Genomic DNA, 21407 nt, shown 5'->3' with positions numbered 1-21407 from the left:
AGAAGCAGAGTACAGTGTCTAAGATTAAACCATACTAGTGAGCGTGGTAATAATGTAACATATATAAGAGAGTTCTAAGATAAGCTAATGTCAGCTGACTCCTGAAAAAACTCTTATATATTAACATATATTAGATGACATGGGGGTGAGTAAATTATCAGAATTTTTTATGAAAGTGGAAAATTACTTTAAACGATGGTCAAGTCGCTTCTTCCTTCCAAAGTGCGACCCCAGCAGCGTATTTCGTAGCTAAGCAACCATGAGCCACGCTCTCTGGTACAGCAAGGAAACAGAATGCCTGATCGGATTTAAATCGCTCATCTATACCTTGCATAAAATCATATCATTATCATTATGCGATCAATAAATCTGGTTGAGACTTTGGAGTGTTTACCCAGAGAAGAGCTGTTATTGAGAAGCACAGGAAGGAGCTGGGGTATATCTGCGATAGATATATTGGACATAATGGTCCAGCCCTAGTTCAAATGTAGAGTTTTTAGAACTCACAGTCTGTAATTAAAAAACTCGCTAAGGAATTCGATGTGAGAATAACATTTTTAGTCTGTCTTTCTTTTATAAACAACTTAAAATATATACAAGTGAAAAACTGCAACCACAAAGGTTTTGATATACACGTTGGGTTAACCTCATTGGGGGGGGGGGTTCCCAGACAGGGCTTATCCTAGTTTCAGACTAAAATGAATCTTTGAGCTGCTTTCATTTAAAAACATCTTGCACCGACACATCTTAACATAAATCAGTGCCATTGTTTTGTCTAAAGAAGCACACCAGTAATGTTTTTTGTAAGGTATGTTTGTAAAAACGACTTAAATGTCTAAATATATCCAAGATCTAGTCCTGGGTTAACCTAAACCCTTTCTGGGAAACTGCCCCTAAATCTGTCAGTAACATCAAGGATTTACTAAACAATAAAAAATGTGTTTGTGGTATGCGGTCAGGTTTAGGCCTTCCTCAGGGAAATGGACCCCCTGGCATGCATATTTCACCACAGGCATCATAGGAGGTTCGACAGGCCTAAGGCCCAGCAGAAAGACCATCTCGCTGTAATGAATAATAATTACTAACCATTAACACTTATTAATGCAAAACATACTTATATATATACATATTTTCCTTTGACTTTCTTATGACAGGAAATCTCATACCACATAATTGGAGTCTGGCTTTACACGGCACGTCCAGACCCAGGAGTTCTGTTCACCAATGGTGCCGAGTCGAACACCGTCTTTAGTGTAGAGTGAGGCTTGTTTATCGGAGCCGCCCATCACAATGTATTCACCCCTAGAGAAGAAACTCACGCAGCATGGGTCAAAGTTCAAAAGCCTGTCCTTCCCTATCTGAAGACAAAAACACGACAAACACGTTCTTAGTTTTATACTAATCATCAATCCTTAAGGGAATCATATGAATCACATTGTTTCACTGACAGGAAAGGAAGTGCCCTACTCACTTGTAATCTTACAGTTAAATCACCCTGTAGTAAATAAGACATATAGTAAAAATTGGATTTGTGTGACTTTATTGTCAAGTATTAACCATTAGAACCATTATATAATTTATATGAAAAAACTTAGCAATTAGGTTTAAACTTACACTACATTTCAAGTTACAAAAAATATTAGATTTGATGTCACACTTTGGTAGGGTGGCCATTCGTGCCAGTTCTGCCAGACACGTCCCAAACATGTTTTCGGGTGCATTCTCCAGAAGTCGCGTTGCTCGACCGCATACGTCATCGATGTTCTCACATTTCAGTTAAAATACATTAGAAAATTAAGATTTATTTCTTTTAAGACATACAATCATTGTACTTTCATTCTTACCTTGAAATGTAACTGTAGCTTTTCTGAAATTGAACCTGAAATATTAAACCTTGATGACGTATGCGGTCGACCAACGTGACTTCCGGAGAACCAACCCGAAAAACTGTTCGGGACATGTCTGGCGGAACTGGCACGAATGGCCACCCTACACTTTGGTAGCATGGTCACTTTTGCTGTCATGTGTCAATGACTAAGTTTCCATACACCAATAATGTAGTTTTTATATTCTGATTATTTGCTAATGATTGTGCATTTTATTCACATACAGCCCAATGCACAGCACATGATGAGCTTGCATACAGGTGTGTTGCTGGCCACTGATTTAATTTACTTGCATTAAATGACAAACATGTTCCTATAGACGTATTTCCTAATTCTGTGCCACAGTGGAGACAGAAATATTATAACAATACCTGTAATGGTTTCATACTTTTAAGAGTATCATCTTTGTTGTTTAGTTTTCCCTCATGTTTCATTGACCACGTTTACATGCACACCAATAATGCGATTATTTCCAATAATGCGAGTAAGGTCTTAATGTTTACATGACTGGAGCTAACCTCTTCACTCTGGTTTACATGCAGTTTTTATTTTCGGATTATTCACATAACCCAATGCAGAGCACAAATGATGAACTCACATATATGGTCCACTGATTTAATTTACTTACGTTAAATGACAAACACGTTGTTATAGATGTATTTCATTATCCGGTGCCGTGATGAAGATATAAATATGACAGTGCCTGTAAAGGGCATTCACATGATATAAAAAAATAGTTTTAAAAATCGTTTTATAATAGCAGAGCTCACACAACAACTATAACGATAGCGATTTTGGCACATGATGAACGATAAACCATTGACAGCAAATCAAATCTATTTGAACTTGAAGTGGCGTACTCCGTTTATAATCGCAGTCTGCGTCCATGTAAACGCTTCAATCGCATTTATACCGCACTAACTGAAGTGCGCGTGCGTTTTAATCACGCACCTTAAGCACAAATTCGTTTTAAACTTGACATTAGTAAGTTTTACATGAACTCTGCCAACACAACTCGCTGTCAGCAGTCTGGCTTTATTCAGAAAAAGCTCAAATAACACAACAGCAGTGTATAAAAGCTTTAAGGGACATTATAACGATAATTATAACGATAAATATATAAGTGACCACATCATAATGATAACTTCATGCTAATTCGCTCGACGACCTCGGCATTACCTAATATTGGATATTTCTTGTAATAAAAACTTTTTTGAAATTGTTTACATGTCACTGAATGTATGCTGTTCTTGTTGGATTTACACAGCAGGAAACCAGCAGATGTCCTCAACTCGCTGCGTTTCGTGTAACTAAACAATGAATGTAGTAGGTTAAATCTTACCTTTTGGCGTAGTCAGTGTGGTAGAAAAATTTCACAGCAAAAACTGCATCAGCTCTGGATAGTGGATACCTGAGGTAATTTTATGTTATAACCTTAGCAATGAATGAGCTTTCTACTGCATTTTAATTGCACAGCACTTCAAGTTCAAATAGATTTGATTTGCTGTCAATGGTTTATCGTTCATCATGTGCCAAAATCGCTATCGTTATAGTTGTTGTGTGAGCTCTGCTATTATAAAACGATTTTTAAAACTATATATTTATATCATGTGAACGCCCTTTACAGGCACTGTCATATTTATATCTTCATCACGCCACCGGATAATGAAATACATCTATAACAACGTGTTTGTCATTTAACGTAAGTAAATTAAAACAGTGGACCATATATGTGAGTTCATCCTTTGTGCTCTGCATTGGGCTATGTGTGAATAATCCGAAAATAAAAACTGCATGTAAACTGGGGTGAAGAGGTTAGCTCCAGTCATGTCTTAATCTTACTGCGATTAAGACCTTACTCGCATAATTGGAAATAATCGCATTATTGGTGTGCATGTAAACGTGGTCATTGTCATTACCTGTGTTCTTGTGTATATATACCCTGTGTTCTCCTCTAGTCTTTGTCCAGTATCGTTCATGTCGTGTCTATTATTGCCCAGGGCTCAACATAAAGGACTGCCTTGGGAGCCTTTTTTCATTGGAACATGTCTGTTGTATACAATTATATTTGAATTTTGAATTATTCTTTTTAAATACACTACTCACAAAAAGTTAGGGATATTGGACATTCCGGTGAAATTTCACAATGCACCTAAAATGCACTATACATGTAAATTTAATTTGACATTTCTACTCAAATGCCCTTCTTTAATGATATAATACCACTGTAGCATGAACTTTTTGCCCTGAAAGTCAAATATCCCTAACTTTTTGTGAGTAGTGCATGTGACACTGACATTTTTTATTGGTGCTAGTGAAAATTTTGGCAGGGCAAGTGAAAACCTGAACCACTGGCCCAACCGGGCCAATATAAAAAATTATTAGCGTTGCCCTGTTACCTATGTTCCATTTTGTAATTTGAATCATTATTAAATGTAGATGTTTTGGTATCTCCTTGTCCTCCCCGTCTTCCTAGCACCACATCACGTCACACATACGCTGCTGTCGAGTTTTTTTTTCACTGTTTCTGGTTGAAGGCAGACTGCTGACAGCGAGGAGTGTTGATTTGTGTTAACTTCCTAATGTCAAGTTAAAAATGAATTTGCACTTAAGGTGCAAAGAAAAACACACATACATAGATGCAATTAATGTATTTACACTAAAGAAATCCTGAGTTATTTTCAACCCAGGGCAAGGTCAAAAGGGATGAACCCAGCTGTTGGGTTTAATTAACCGAGAAGATGTTTATATTTTGGTTTCAATGGTTTGAAACAACCTAACATAGGTTGAATTAGAACCCAATGGGCTGGGTTAGTCCATTTTTGACCCAATGCTGTGTTGAAAATAACCCAGCGTTTTTTAGAGTGTACATGGCCATGTATTGTGATTAAAATCGGCATACACCACCTGTTTTAATACAATTATACTTACTGCAATTATAAGCTTTAATAAACGCATTATTTTTTATTGAAGTATTGCGTCTACATGAGGCAAAGTACACTCACCTAAAGGATTATTAGGAACACCATACTAATACTGTGTTTGACCCCCTTTCGCCTTCAGAACTGCCTTAATTCTACACTGACATTGATTCAATAAGGTGCTGAAAGTATTCTTTAGAAATGTTGGCCCATATTGATAGAATAGCATCTTGCATTTGATGGAGATTTGTGGGATGCACATTAAGGGCACGAAGCTCCTGTTCCACCACATCCCAAAGATGCTCTATTGGGTTGAGATCTGGTGACTATGGGGGCCATTTTAGTACAGTGAACTCATTGTCATGTTCAAGAAACCAATTCAAAATGATTTGAGCTTTGTGACATGGTACATTATCCTGCTGGAAGTAGCCATCATATGATGGGTACATGGTGGTCATAACATGATGGACGTAGTCACAGACAATGCTTAGGTAGGCCGTGACATTTAAACGATGCCCAGTTCGATTTATTTATTTTTTATATAGCACTTTTCACAATTGTTAATTGTTGCAAAGCAGCTTTACATGAGTAGATGTAAAGGAGAACACCAATAGATACACCAATAGAACACCAAGGAGAAAATCAATAGATAATAGAGTCTTACTCAAGAGTCATTGAATTACAACTAAAATCCCTTCCGCCACGCTGAGAGAGAGACGAGGAGTCGCAAGCCCGAAGCTCCGTTGAGCTTATCAACTAAATCCTATTTTTCCACTATCTTATTACTATCCATATAATATAACTTATTAGTTTATCTTAGGAATACTTTACCTTGACGATTACTGAATTGTATTACTAAGCGATACGATTTTATCACTAGTAACACCCAGTGTTAGCATATATCCCGCTAGCATATAGCCCGCTAGCATAACCAGCCGGTGCCGGCTAAAGCTAGCATTTCTTACCGTCTGTTTACTTAAACCTCCCTTCGTTGGCGATCTAATGGCGGATTCATCCGATGTATGCTTTTCTGATCTGTCCACACCAGATCGGGAAGCTGTGAAGGAGCTGCTGCCCGGCCTTCGCAGAGTCAGCGTGCCTAACATCACCCTGACCACAGACCCTCGTAGGCGGCCGAGGCGTGTTGCGAGCGAACACCGGTCTCGATGCAGCTTCACGGACAGCGTTCGAGCGAACGGAGACGCCATCACCCAGCATGAAAACGGTAAGACTCCGCTTGTCATTGTAACCTGCACTTCTTGCCACATGTACAGTTTAGCTTCTTCCGTCGGCATAGAGGGGTTTACATGTGCTAAGTGTATTGAAGTAGTAAGGCTGACGGAGAAGGTTGCAGAACTAGAAGCGCGCATCCGAACGCTAGTTGAGGACAGTAAGACCGCTAATGTTAATGTTACAAACACTGTTTCGGGTGCGCCTAGTGTTAAGCATAATACACATGGCTCGGTTCCGACTTCAGAGTCAAGGCGGCTGACTAACTGGGTGACTGTCAGGCGGCATAGTCACATTCGGCATCCAAATAAAGTTCCTGTTTTAATATCAAACAGATTTTCTCCACTCAGCAATACACCGGCTGAGACGTCTGTTAAAGGTGCCCTGGTTATTGGAGATTCTATACTCAGGAACGTTGACATTGAGGCACCAGCCACCATAGTCGATTGTATACCGGGAGCCAGAGCGTCTGACATTTGATCCAAACTTAAAGTGCTGGCTTATGCTAAACGTAAGTTTTCTAAGATTGTTATTTACGCCGGCACGAATGACACCAGACTCCGCCAGTCGGAGATCACCAAAGATGTAATTTGCTCTGGTCCCCTCCCCGCCTACCGAGGGGATGAAACTTACAGTAGATTAGTGTCTCTTCATGGCTGGATGTCAAAGTGGTGCCCTCAGCATAACATAGACAATTTATAGACAATTGGAAGCATTTCAGGGGAAGACCTGACCTGCTAAAGAGAGATGGCCTCCATCCGTCTCCGGAAGGAAGTGCTATACTTTCTAGAAATCTGACCAATAGTCTTACTTTTGATATAGTCTGACTATCCAGGCCCCAGGTCAGGAAACAGACAGATCTGCTTACCCTTCAGTCTGTTAGCTGCCTTGACATGTCAAGATCACATATATCCCAGCACATAGAGCCTTTTTTACCAGAGTACCAACACATCTCGACTGTGTCTGTTCCTTGAACAAATAAATACAGAGCACCGTTTACCTCGTCTCGTACAAATCTTATTAACATAAAATTAGAACACAATACATTAACAGATGAAACTCAAATGTTAAAATTCGGCCTTCTTAACATTAGATCGCTTACTAATAAAGAACATATTATCAATGAAATAATTACTGACCAAAACTTAGATGCACTCTGCTCAACAGAGACCTGGCTTAAAACAGACGATTACATCAGTTTAAACGAATCCACCCCACAAGACTATTACTATAAACACGTTCCTCGTCTAAAAGGGAGAGGGGGTGGTGTAGCTACAATATACAACAAAATATTTAAAGTAAACCATAAATCCGAACTAAAATTTAATTCGTTTGAAATAATACTGTTAAATATGGAAATAACTGATCGTAACAACAAACAGCTTTCGTTCATTTTAGTTACCATATATAGGCCTCCGGGACACCACACAGATTTTCTTAAAGAAATAGCAGACTTCCTATCTGAACTCACAGTCACTGTAGATAAAGCTCTTATCGTTGGTGATTTCAATATTCATGTGGATAACCCAAAAGATACATTAGGACGTGCGTTTATGGATGTTCTAAATTCTCTTGGTATTAAACAAAACGTGTCAAGGCCATGCATACTTGTAAGCACACATTAGACTTAATTCTGTCACTCTGACTCAATATTAATGACATCGAAATATCACCCCAGAGCGATGCCGTTTCAGACCATTGCTTTGTGTCTTACACGATACTTCTAGATAGGACCGCTCAGTCTACAACATGCTACAGATTAGCCAGAACAATTATTTCCACCACTAAAGATAGCTTTATTAGCACTCTTCCAGACCTGTCTCAAATGAAACATTTAACAGATAACCGTGAAGATCTGGATATTATAATAGAAAACCTGAACAATGTTTGCACTAGCACATTGGATGCCGTTGCTCCCATTCGAAAAAAAGAGAATCAAAGAAAAAACGCCAGCTCCATGGTATGACCATCATACTGCAGCCCTTAAAAAAGTAGCCAGAAAAATGGAAAGAAACTACCGAAGCACAAAGTTAGAGGTATGGCGTTCAGCATGGAAAGAGAGTGTTCAACACTATAGACAGGCTATTAAAACCGCCAGATCTACCTATCTCAGTACGCTTATTTCCTATTTAGCACAGTTGCGAAACTGACTAGAAACAAAGAACAAACCGAAACCAGATTACCATACAAACATCTTTAGTCATTTTAACCTACTACAATAGAAGAGCTCTCTAAATTAGTAACGTCATCCAAATCATCGTCCTGCATACTAGACCCCGTTCCCACAACATTACTAAAAGAGATATTTCATGTAGTGTCAGACACGGTACTAAATATCTTTAACTCATCTCTAGAATTAGGACACGTTCCAACAGCTTTCAAACTAGCAGTTATTAGACCGCTCATTAAAAAACCAAACCTTGACCAGGGAGATCTTAATAACTTTAGACCAATCTCAAATCTACATTTTCTTTCTAAAATATTAGAAAAAGTAGTGGCAAGCCAGCTACGCACATTCATAGCGAATAATAATACATATGAAAAGTTACAATCAGGATTCAGGCCCCACCATAGCACAGAGACAACGCTGCTTAGAGTTACAAATGACCTCCTATTAACATCCGATCGTGGTGAAATCTCAATCCTTATATTACTAGACCTTAGTGCAGCCTTTGACACAATAGATCACAGAATCTTACTCAGTAGACTTGAAAACTATGTTGGCATCAGTGGTCAGGCATTAGCCTGGTTTAGATCGTATCTAACCAATCGCTATGACTTTGTTTATGCAAATGAGGAAGAGTCATATCACTCCCCGGTTAAATACGGTGTACCACAGGGATCAGTTTTAGGCCCTATCCTATTCTCGTTATATATGTTACCTCTAGGAGACATTATCAGGAAACATAACATAAGTTTTCACTGCTATGCTGATGATACCCAGCTTTACATCTCGTCACATCCTAGCAAAACCCACCAGTTTGCTAAGCTAACAGACTGCATTAGTGATATTAGGGACTGGATGGCACATAACTTTCTTATGGTAAACTCCAATAAGACTGAGATACTTATTATTGAACCAAATCGCTACAAACATAGTATGTCAGATTACAAGTTGTCCATAGATGGCTGCACGGTGGTGCCATCTTCCACGGTTAAGAATTTAGGTGTGATGTTCGACAGCAATCTATCTTTCGATAGTCATAACTCCAACGTCTGCTGCACAGCATTCTTCCATCTTAGAAATATCTCAAAAATACGCCATATGCTGTCTGCATCAGATGCAGAAAAGCTTATCCATGCTTTTATGACCTCTAGAATAGACTATTGTAACTCGTTACTCGGGGGATGCCATTCAAATCAGCTAAACAAGCTACAGCTGGTTCAAAACGCCGCCGCAAGAGTGCTTACTCAATCTAAAAAGTATGACCACATTAGTCCAATTCTGGCATCTTTACATTGGCTACCAGTTAAATATCGCATAAAATTAAAAAAATTACTTACCACCTACAAAGCCTTAAATAGCCTAGCGCCCTCGTATATTAAATAACTACTATTAGAATACAATCCACCACGTAAACTGCGCTCACAAAATTCGGATCACTTAATTATCCCTAGAATATCAAAAGTGTCTAAAGGTGGTAGATCCTTTTCCTACTTGGCCCCTAAGCTCTGGAATGATTTACCAAATAATGTTCGAGTATCAGACACAGTCGATCAATTTAAATCTAAACTTAAGACAATCTTCTTTAACAAAGCATTCACATAAAATATGTCCAGAAAATGTACTTTTCCCGCAGTAGTTATTTTGTCTAGAACAAAGCACTCACACACCTCATATGGGTAATACACTATTGCCGCAATAGTTAGCCTGTCTGGAACCGAGATGACTTAAACAACTATAATGTATGACACTTGCATTACATGCGAACGGCCCCTACGCTAATATAACTCTGTTTTTGTCTCCCTCTCTCGTCCTCGACCACGAGGACAATGAGACAAACAGACCCAGTTCCTGTATATATATATATATATATATATATATACATATTAATTCCTCCCAAGGGTTTTTGTCCTTCTAGGAGTTTTTCCCACCGGGTTGTTTCCTAGGGGGTTTTTAGTCCCAGGGAGAGTCAGCCAACTTTGGCTTAACTTAGCACTTTACTGTATATGTCACATTATTAATACGCTTGCCTGTACGGTTTAACCTTAGCCGCTATGTTCTACTGCTTATATTATCTATTGATTTTCTGTGTTCTCCTTTACATCTACTCGTGTAAAGCTGCTTTGCAACAATTAACACTTGTGAAAAGCGCTATATAAATAAAACTGAATTGAATTGAATTAATATAAGAAGTAGAATATAGCGGCTAAGGTTAAACCGTACAAGCAAGCGTATTAATAATGTAACTTATACAGTAAAGTGCTAAGTTAAGCCAAAGTTGGCTGACTCTCCCTGGGACGAACCCCCCCCAGGAGAAAATCCGGTGGGAAAAACTCCTAGAAGGACAAAAACCCTTGGGAGAAATTAATATATTCATATATGTAGATACGGTAGGGATAGGAAGCGGGTAAACGGATTAAACTGGTTCAGCCGGTGGTCTTTGGTCGCGCATCGGCTAGGCATCACGATGAAGGACAGCCAGTAGATCAGTGGTGCGATGACCTTCACAGCAACAGGAACTGGGTCTGTTTGTCTCATTGTCCTCGGGGTCGAGGACGAGACAGGGAGGCATAAACAGAGTTCTATTAGCGTAGGGGCCGTTCGCATGTAATGCAAGTGTCAAATATTATAGTGGTTTAAGTCAGCAATTGGCAATAAGGGGCTTAAAGTGTGCCAAGAAAACATCCCCCACACCATTACACCACCACCACCAGCCTGCACAGTGGTAACAAGGCATGATGGATCCATGTTCTCATTCTGTTTACGCCAAATTTTGACTCTACCATCTGAATGTCTCAACAGAAATCGAGACTCATCAGACCAGGCAACATTTTTCCAGTCTTCAACTGTGCAATTTTGGGCAAATTTGTGCAAATTGTAGCCTCTTTTTCCTATTTGTAGTGGAGATGAGTGTACCCGGTGGGGTCTTCTGCTGTTGTAGCCAATACGTCTCAAGGTTATGGGTGATGTGGCTTCACAAATGCTTTGCTGCATACCTCGGTTGTAACGAGTGTTTATTTCAGTCAAAGTTGCTCGTCTATCAGCTTGAATCAGTCGACCCATTCTCCCTTTAGCATCAACAAGGCATTTTCGCTCACAGGACTGCCGCATACTGAATGTTTTTCCCTTTTTACACCACTCTTTGTAAACCCTAGAAATGGTTGTGCGTGAAAATCCCAGTAACTGAGCAGATTGTGAAATACTCAGACCGGCCCGTCTGGCACCAACAACGATGCCACGCTCAAAATTGCTTAAATCACATTTCTTTCCCATTCTGACATTCAGTTTGGAGCTCAGGAGATTGTCTTGACCAGGACCACAACCCTAAATGCATTGACGCGACTGCCATGTGATTGGTTGATTAGATAATTGCATTAATGAGAAATTGAACAGGTGTTCCTAATAATCCTTTAGGTTAGTGTATAATTGCAATATTGCAAAAATCCTATTATAATCACACTAAGATGGTGTTTTTAAGTCAATATTGTAAGAAATGTCATGCTTTTTGTAATCGAGAAAAACATATAGTTAAAGGTATGTAAGTAAAATGTTGCATAAAGCTAATGGTTTGATAATTCAATTAACTATATGACACGGTATATGTTTTAAGATAACAGTTGTGTAAGTCAAGACCTCTGAGGTGGGACAGGCCAGGAATTACCTTTTTAGATTATGTGTGTCATCATAAAAAACAAAAGTTTCACTTGCAAAAACATCACATTGTTACAGAAATAAAACAGGAGAAGTGTTGTACAGAGACAAATTCACAACTGCATAATTTTTTTAGTTGGTTAGTGTTTCCTTTTAGCGAATTTATGTGGATATGTGACTGAGAAGATGATAATGCAGTATGGAGAGAACATGATGATGATGAACAAAGGGCCGAAATAAGCACAAGTGAGCAGATTAGTTTTCATATTTGGGAATGTCTGGATTCCAACTCCTGCATCTGCCTCTAACATTACAGCCTCTGTAGTCCTCGGCCAATTCCATGTCAAATTTGTCACCTAAATGGCCTTTATTGTGCTGTCTACAGACATCTGTAGACTGTCAGACCACCAGAACACGAGTCATTTGTTTTCCTTTACCTCGATTTCCCTTCCCTTCTCAAATACCCCCAATGCTAAGGACAAGAGCACTTTTTACAGGCACCTATTAATTGCAGTGTAATGTAAAAAGCATGCAGAGTGTTTCCTTAGACACCACTGGAGGCTACTGCATTACAGCTACATAATGATCAGTGCATACTTTCCTTAATTACTACACTTTCCATGTGTACTGTGCCTGGAAGGACCAGTGTAATTAATTCTTTAAGAGGACGAAAGTGCTGATACAATAGATACTTTGTGCAATACCTCACAGTACAAACATATAAAAAAACGAAAGAAATCAAAGAATAAAAAGAACCAAAAACAAAATAAAAGCGACATCTGGGTTACACGTCAACCTCTCTGACCATCAGGCCACAACTGCCACTGTGTTAATACATAAACAAAATGATACATAAACAGAGTAAGATTAAAAGTTGGCCTAATAATTTTAGGTGACATAATTGAATAAATACATAACGCTTTACATAATACTGTAATTGTTTCCAAGCAGTTAAGAAACAATAATCCTAGAATACAGAGTCCTAGCATTTACCCAACTATGATGAATTCTGCTTTCACTTTTAAATACTCCTAAAGGATTCATGCAATTTTCACCAAACTTGGTCAACATCATCTCAAACAATGTTGTAATGGCGAGGCGAGAAATGGCAAAGTCAGAGAAACAATTTGAAATGCGCACATCTGAATTGCACAAGACTCAACGTGGGTGTTTCAACCAGCAGCAATAAACAGCATAAAAAGAAGAAAAAAGTTGTCACACCACAGGTCCTAATGGCTTTTCATCAGAGTCAGGGAAACTAAAATGTGTCTTATATCTAGCACGTTCTTTGGCTGATTTTTAACAAACTTTGGGTGTATGGGTTTCGATCACATTGATGTGGCTAATATGAGACTGAAATCTAGAGCTACAAAAATTTATGGTATGTGGAAAATAACATTTTATTTTAACCATACACCATGTGAAAACATTGTATTAAACAAAATGCACATAACCCTGGTTTTTAGCAATGAAATAGGTGCACTTTAAAGCATGAAGTGACTAGATCGCAGTTTCAATACGTGTACCAGTGACTTCATTCAGGCTTTTGTTTTGCTAATTGCTAAGCTGCATGCAGCTGTTTGCAACTGTGCAACTCCACTGAACAAGGACACCGACAAGGTACTTGAGTATTGTTTACTTTATTTCTTTCACACTCTACTTTCTACTAACAATGTGTTTCCTATACATTCCTGTCATCCACAACAGACATCGGCCGAATTTCAGATGAAGAGTCATCACGAACTCACTCCATCGTGCAACCATTTCACAACTCACCATCAACACCCATGTCTTTTTCTGTGGGACTCTGGAACTGCCATATCAACACATATCAACACCTCACAGGCACATTTCCATCTGCTTTTAAGCAGGCCCTGGTCACACCACTGCTTAAAAAAGTCTTGCTGAACCCCTCTCTTACTGACAGTTACAGAGCCATCTCACTTCTTCCATTCATTGGGAAAAACACTTGAGGGAGCTGTTTTTAACCAAGTATCCTTGTTTCTTTCTTAGAACAACCTACTTTATGACAAGCATTCAGCATTACGGCTAGCTAAAGCAGAATCCAAATCCCCGGTTCTGATTTTATTAGACCTATCGGCAGCCTTTGACATGGTCAATCATCAGATCCTTCTTGCCACCCTATCATCTCTAGGAATCAGGGGTACTCCCCTCCAATGGTTCAAATCTTCTCTCTGAGAGAGATCCTTTAGGGTTTCGTGGAAGGGTGTGCAGTCCACAGCTCACCAGATGGTCACTGAGGTCCCTCAGGGATCAGTACTTGGTCCACTCCTTTTTTCCATTTACACAACATCCTTAGGACCTATCATACAGGCACATGGATTCTCCTACCACTGATATGCTGATGACTAGGGCTGAAACGATTAGTTGACATTGTCGACAACGTTGACAATAAAAATGTATAGACAAATATCTTTGTTTTCGAGTAGTGCTTTGATCTCAACTTAACCTAATGTACCGGTACGACGCTGTAACTAGAGTGTGATGCAGCCCTTATAAATATGCAATATAAGAAGATAGATGAAAACACAGCCTGAATTATGGTGGAGTGCAAACGCTGTTGTGTGAAGACAAAACTTGCCTATCACAGGAGCACACTGTGCATGTTAGAGCATATATCTGGGTGCAAGAGGAGCTGGTGAGAGGTAACTTAAGTGTTCTCCAGCTGGAGCTAGGTTAACCAACTTAACGCTAAAAATGCAGTACTACTAATAGTAATAATATTAACAGTAATAATATAATGATTACACTTTATAATAAAGGTTCCTGAATTAGAGTTCTCAACGGGTCGGGTCGGCCCAACAAACCCGACAGGGGGACCCGCAGGTTGAAGCCGGGTTCGGGTCAAAAATATAAGCAAATGACTCTGGTTGGATCTTGGCTTAATCCGCTCAGTGAAAAAAAGTATTAATCATCGCTGCTGTTCACCGTAAAAAAAAGTCTGGCTGTTGGTGCAAAGTGCATCATGGAGAGGGGCGTGGGCAGACCTGATGCCGCTGTGTGCACGCCTGTTGCCTGGAGAAGAAGATGAGATGAAGAAAAGTAAACTTGCCGCAGGTGAATTCACTGTCGCTACTACAGGAGGGGTGGACGCTAGCTGGGTACATGTTTGGGTTCTTTTTATTTTTTATTGTGTAATTTTTATTTAAGGCATATTTATATAGCCTATTTATATATTTAACATGTATTGTTTCAGTTGTTTGTATTGTTTAAACGCGTGAACATTAAAGGTTGATTTGGATTCAAATCTGCTGGTCATGATAATACATGTATGAGAAGAAAAAAAGGTGGGAGGGCGGCAGCATCGGGCCGCGGTCGGGCAGATAATTCATGTTGATGTGTCGGGTTACAGTGGGACCGGGCTTTAAAAGCCACAGACCGGGTCGAGTTATAATTTTCCAGAGGCTTCAGCCCCGAATATTTTGAGTGTAGCCCCGAATGTATTTTGAAAAGTTGACTGACAAATATGAAACTGGACAATAGCCTATGTAAACCCCTGAAATCAAGATTTACTGCATACAGCCTGTTAAAAATAGACATAGCGCTAGGTCTTAAAAAAATCTAGCCTATAGAATACGTTTCTTTGCTGTCGGTAGCTTCTGGGCTACTCTGTTTCTTCCTCTTTGTTGAATATGCAATAGGTAGGGGAGGAGCTATTTAACTACAGGAATGGAACTACTGATCTCTACAATGGTAACTTGAAAAAAAGTATCTTTAAAATTTAAATCAGATAATTTACTGCATTATTACATTAAACGTAATAATATAAAACATAATACTATGAAACAAAATAACATTTATAAACACATCCCCAAAATAGCCCCTGTAATCCTTAAACTGACCTCATTATTTATTCAAATTACAACAGCCCATGGCAAGTCTCCGGCAGCAATATGTTCATTTAGTTTAAGATGTTCTGTTGATATTATGTATTTAGACATTCTGTATATTAAAATAAGAGGGTTTGGTTGTAGTATGGTACATAGTAGATATAAATGATATAAGATGGTTATACAGTAGGTATACACTATTGTAAGTTTATTCATCACTCGATCGTTGTTATTCCTTCAGCGCAGCAGTTTACTAATTTTGGCGGTTCTGTGACATCATCAGCTCGTTCAGGTTAGGTCTGAGTAAAACTCAAGTGCATAATCTACTTGAGAGGAGAGATTAGAGCACTTCCGGGAAGATGGCGGCGTGAGAAGTCGTAAAGTTTCTGCTCCGCACATTTCTTACAATTTAACGGCTTATTTAGCACTTATTGAGTGACACAGTTTGAGAATACCACTCGCAAGTCTTAACAGAAAAACATGCCGAGACACAATACTAAAAAAACAAATGAAAATGCTAAGGATGCAGGTGATACACAGAGTGTGGACGAGACCGCCGTCTACAGAGGTGATATTAGAGATCTCCTAGGCGGCATCCGATCTGAGGTAGCTGCGCTCAGAGTTGAGATTCTAGCAGAGCTCAAATCATCTATTTCTGCGGTGAAAACCTCATTACTAGAACAAGAAACAAAGCTAAAAGATGTGGAAGACTCTCTTACCTACGTGGATGGTCGTGTCACTGCCCTGGAATCTACAGTATGTGCTCAACGCTGTCGAAAGATAATGAAAAGGCTGAGGGCCAAAATCAACGATTTGGAGAATCGATCTAGAAGAAATAATGTCCGTGTGATTGGTATCCCCGAGGGATCCGAAGGTACACATCCCTCTGCATTTATTGAAGAAATGTTACTTGAAGTATTTGGGAAACAGAGTTTTGCCAGGAAACCAGAGGTGGACACAGCTCATCGCTCCCTAGCCCCACCACGGAAAGCTAATCAAGCTCCCAGACCGTTCATCGTGCGACTACATCATTAACAGGCGAGGGAACTTATTCTTCGTTTGGCTCGAGAAAGGGGACAGGTGTTGTACAAAGGATCGTGTATACACTTCTATCCCGATGTCAGCGCTGAAGTTGCAAAGCGGAGAGCAGCTTTAACCAGTTCAAAGCTTAACTCAGAGGAGCTGGAATTTAATTCGGCTTGCTTTTCCCAGCACGGCTACAGATCAATCATGACGGAACAAGACATTTCTTTGACTGTCCACAATGGGCTTTGGAATTTGTGAAGGGAATTGTCCCCTCATCCGCAAGTAAATAGGACTGATCACCGCGTCAGAGACTGTGCCTGCCTGTTCAGCTCGAGTAACCTTTTAAGTCACGTTTTACGTTATGCGATGGAAATTGAGAAACTCATTTTAGTTTGGACTGATCCACACCCCTAATGTCACACTCAAAATGTGTGTTTTTCCTTTTGTTGTTGGTGTTTTTGATGACAATTTAGTTCATAGGGAGCAGAAACTAGAGCTGGTGAGTTATGGTTCTTAGTATACCAGCGAATGTTTGCTGTTTGAGGGTGTCAATATGTTGTTTTGCAACGAGGGTGGGGGGAGGTGGGGATAATTGCGCAGCCTTTTTTCTTTCCATTTCTTTCTTTTTTTAAAATATTGTCCGGAATCAATGTACACACATGGTTTGCTATAACAGATTATATACTATCTTCTTTACTATTTAGAATAACACATTGATAATATGTCCAAGTTCAATAATGGGGATATTAATTTTGTAACCTGGAACGTAAAAGGCATGAACAATGTCATTAAAAGAAACAAGATTTTCTCTCATTTACGGCAACTCTGCGCAGACATAGTTTTTTTTACAGGAAAACCATATCCTTAACTCAGATGTAATTAAACTAAGATGGAGCTGGGGAGGTCGGGTATTTCACTCGAGTTTTAATAGGTAGAGGTACGGCTATCCTCATTAGAAAGGGCATTTCCTTCACTAGTGAAAAGGTTATCAGTGACTCCGCTGGTCGTTTTGTTATTGTTACAGGCCGCTTGCTGGACAAACGAGTAATTTTGTTTAACATTTATGCCCCAAACTTTGATGACAGTAATTTTTTTACCAAGGTCTTTACATCTATTCCGCCAGCTGACGATTATGATTACGATATAGGTGGAGACTTCAATTGTGTTTTAAACATGTCATTGGATAGATCCTCCTCTAAAGCTATACAGCCTTCCAAGGCAGCCACAAAAATCTCTGTGATCAATTTGGATTATTAGACCCCTGGAGATTTATTTTTCCTTCTACCAAAACATTTTCCTTCTTTTCTCCTGTTCATCACTCTTATAGCAGCATTGATTTTTTTCTAGTTGAAAAGAGCCTTATGCCCTTTATTTCATCTATCATTTCTGACCACGCCCCCTCCTCTTTTGTGCTGAAATTACCAACTCAACATTCTTTTTTAAACCGTGGAGATTAAATTCTCTACTTCTGGCAGATGAAGGATTCATCACTTATTTAACCAATGAGATTCATATTTACCTGGAGTTAAATGACAAACCTGACATATCTAGGAGTATATTGTGAGAAGCATTAAAAGCATACTTGCGGGCAAAATTATATCCTTTTCTTCCTACACCAAGAAACAAGAACTCTTAAAGCTTAAAGGTATCTCAGAAGCCATAAACAGGCTCGATGAACAATATGCCATTTCTCCTAGCCCCCCCCTTGTATAAAGAAAGATTAACCCCCTGGGGTCCAAAAACGCGGGGCCGCGTTTTGACGTGTTTTTTCCTTATCATGGCAGAATCAACTTAAAATACTCCATTAATAATCACACACTTACGTGTTTGACATAATTTGAAATGGTAAAGGGTCTTCTTTAATATGTGTTCATTCACAATAACAACAGATCTTTGTGTTTTTGTCAAATAAAGAAAATAAACAGGGTGTGCATCCAGACATTTCTGTCTCCGCCAGCTGTCTTTCAAAACACGTTACAATAATCAATTGAAACTCCGCGAATACTCGTCACACAAGCATGATACACATATCCAAAGAAAGCCTGAAATGTCTACTTTTAAACAAGCTAAATATAATCGAAAACAAATATCGCCTGTTTATGTAATCTGCATTGAAGTAAAGAGAGTACCGTTTTTCCTGGCTGACTTCATTATCTTTAATTTGGTCACGCCCACAGCTGTTGACATGGTAATGAAGACACGAGCTGTTCAACCATAACAAGCAAAGCGTAAAGTTTTATCAGATTTAAAGACTTTTTACCGCATGTTTGGATTATAAACTTTATTCACACACGTGAGGAATATCTTCATTTATGTCTGGACATTGAGGAAGAGAAGCATTTATCTTTAACGTTACCTAAGAAGAACAATGGAGAACGCAGTGCTGGATTAGAAGTAAGTAACGTTAACAGTTAATTTATACCATTTATATTTGCTATCATGTAACTTAATATGCTCATGGCTTGTGCAGTTCAGCCTACATACAGTAACGTTAAGCAACCTTAGCAGTTTCGGATTGAAAAACTTTCGCATTGTTTACAAACGGACGTGATCTCACGTAATGGCGGATTTCACTGTTGCATGCTGTAACAGTGTTAAACACAGTTATTTACTTATATCCTTCATGGAAACTTTCAGTAAGCCTGAACTGCTGTAGCTTCTTTCAGTAAGCCTGAACTGCTGTATCTTTTAAGTGTGTGCTGTAATATGATTCCATGTTTACATGCTTTTTACAAACGAGTACACCTGACCTCCCGTAATGGCGGATATCTGTTACATGTTGTACAGTGTTAAGACACAGTTATTCACTTTCGTATCTGTCATGGCAACTTTGAGTAAATGCTGCACTGCGGGATTTGCTGTAAAATGATTCCATATTGTTTACATACAAGGTAATTCCATACATTGCGCTTTACATGTGACACCATTTTTATGAGCGCTGCGTTACACGGAGACGCGAGCTCGCGCACATGCGATGTGTTTTTAAAGTTCATACGCGCTTACAGAAACACGTTTAAAACAGAAGCTAGACGATAAGGGGATGGGTATCTGAAAACAGTCATCTGAAAACAGCTTTTTATATTAATGGCTGCAGATGTTTATCTGAGATTAAGTTTATGTACAAGATAGTATATGAATGTAACTTAGTATCAGTGACATTTACCCATCAGTTATATAAGTAAGGGTATTTCTGTGGACAATTTATGCTAACAGCTGTTTATAACTCTCTTAGAGGTCTGCATCTCTCTCATCAGTACAAAACTATGAAGTGGAAAAACACTTTTTGGACAAAGTTATATGGTAACATGAGCCACATGAAGTTTACAGCTCTGTTGTGTATCAGTTTCTTAGTTTATACAAAGTTTTTGAATAGGGTTTCTTTCCAAATAAACTTAAAATGTCCTACTAACCATCATTTCTATTTTGATTATATTGTTAACTTAATAAACCTCAAACAAACATGTATACATTTGTCCTCACATTCTTCACTGTAGTTCATTCTCACATTCCTGCCTCATTATGCAGCTCATTATGCGAGCCTTTGTTTGCTTGCTGTCAATCAATCCTTCTCGCATACGGCCCGTCTAAACAAAAAGTGTCTTACAATTTCTAAATCAATACATTGTTTTATGTGAATAAGTAGGCATGGTGATTGTCACATCATTTTAAAGAAAAAACTCTAGACTACTAGATTATGTTTAAGAAAGTCTTGTTAAAACATGTTTAGTATGGGTTTTGTGGACTTATATCAGTGACTTAAAAATTTTGTTTTTTTAAAAACCAAGCATAAACATTTTTCTCTCAAAAATACAAACATGTACATACATGTAGCTCATATAATATTTTAGCCCAGTTTGTGCTGAACGCAGTGGTATGAGACACTTCCCATTATTATGTTTTAAAGCAACTGAAAAAAAAAAACAAATGTAAGAGCATGTCAGAACCTCTGAGAGTGTCCCAAAATGGTCGGACCCCAGAGGGTTAAACCTACAATCAAAATATAATTTGTTGTCTACTAAAGAAGAAGAAAAGAGGTTATTAACTGATTCACCGCCAGCCTTTTTGAGAAAAGTTGCCCACCTGCATTTTTGTGATTTTAACAAAAGTTTCACAAAATTCCTTGCAGGAAAAATTATCTTCTATAAATATATAAACATAGAAATTATATCAAATTAAAGAACACACCCTTTGCTTTCAAACAAACAATAAACAAACAAACAAAATGGGGAAAAAAACGTTTTATTATATATTTACTTTTTCCACTTAATTTAACCACTGAAATATGGATATTTCTCTTCAAAAATACAACATTTTGAGGAAAAAGCTTAAAAATTGCGTTTTTGTAAAGGAATTTATGTTAGATATCAGACTCAGAATGACTATCAAACATAAAGGCATTTAAAATCAGTCATTACTTCTTTTTAACTTCCGTTTTTGATAAATTCGGTAAATTACACTTTCACTTTAAAATTCGTCCAGAAAGGCATATTAATTTGTTAAATATTAACTCATAATTGACGAGATAACTCGTCAATGGCGGGGAATGAGTTAAAAACTCACCATTCATTTTACGAATTTGGGGACAAAGCCAGAAAATTATTACCTTTTCAATCTCGCCAATCAATTAATTCAAAAACATTACCTGTATTAAGACCCCCTCTGGGTCCATGGCATATAC

The 21407-nt window shown here is 38.6% G+C and overlaps 1 protein-coding gene across 1 annotated transcript in view; it reads right to left on the bottom strand.

The window, feature by feature from the left end:
- The window catches only part of ift122 (intraflagellar transport 122 homolog (Chlamydomonas)), a 171224-nt gene that overhangs the window by 80289 nt on the left and 69528 nt on the right, over nucleotides 1-21407 (bottom strand). Inside the window, exon 9 of the mRNA XM_073867399.1 lies at nucleotides 1167-1358. Coding sequence (XP_073723500.1) covers nucleotides 1167-1358 — 192 coding nt within the window. The remainder of the gene's footprint in view (nucleotides 1-1166; nucleotides 1359-21407) is intronic.

This window comes from Misgurnus anguillicaudatus, chromosome 5 (genome assembly GCF_027580225.2).
Source record: "Misgurnus anguillicaudatus chromosome 5, ASM2758022v2, whole genome shotgun sequence".
In the NCBI taxonomy this organism is placed as follows: domain Eukaryota; kingdom Metazoa; phylum Chordata; class Actinopteri; order Cypriniformes; family Cobitidae; genus Misgurnus; species Misgurnus anguillicaudatus.
This window is presented reverse-complemented; position numbering and strand designations above follow the sequence as displayed.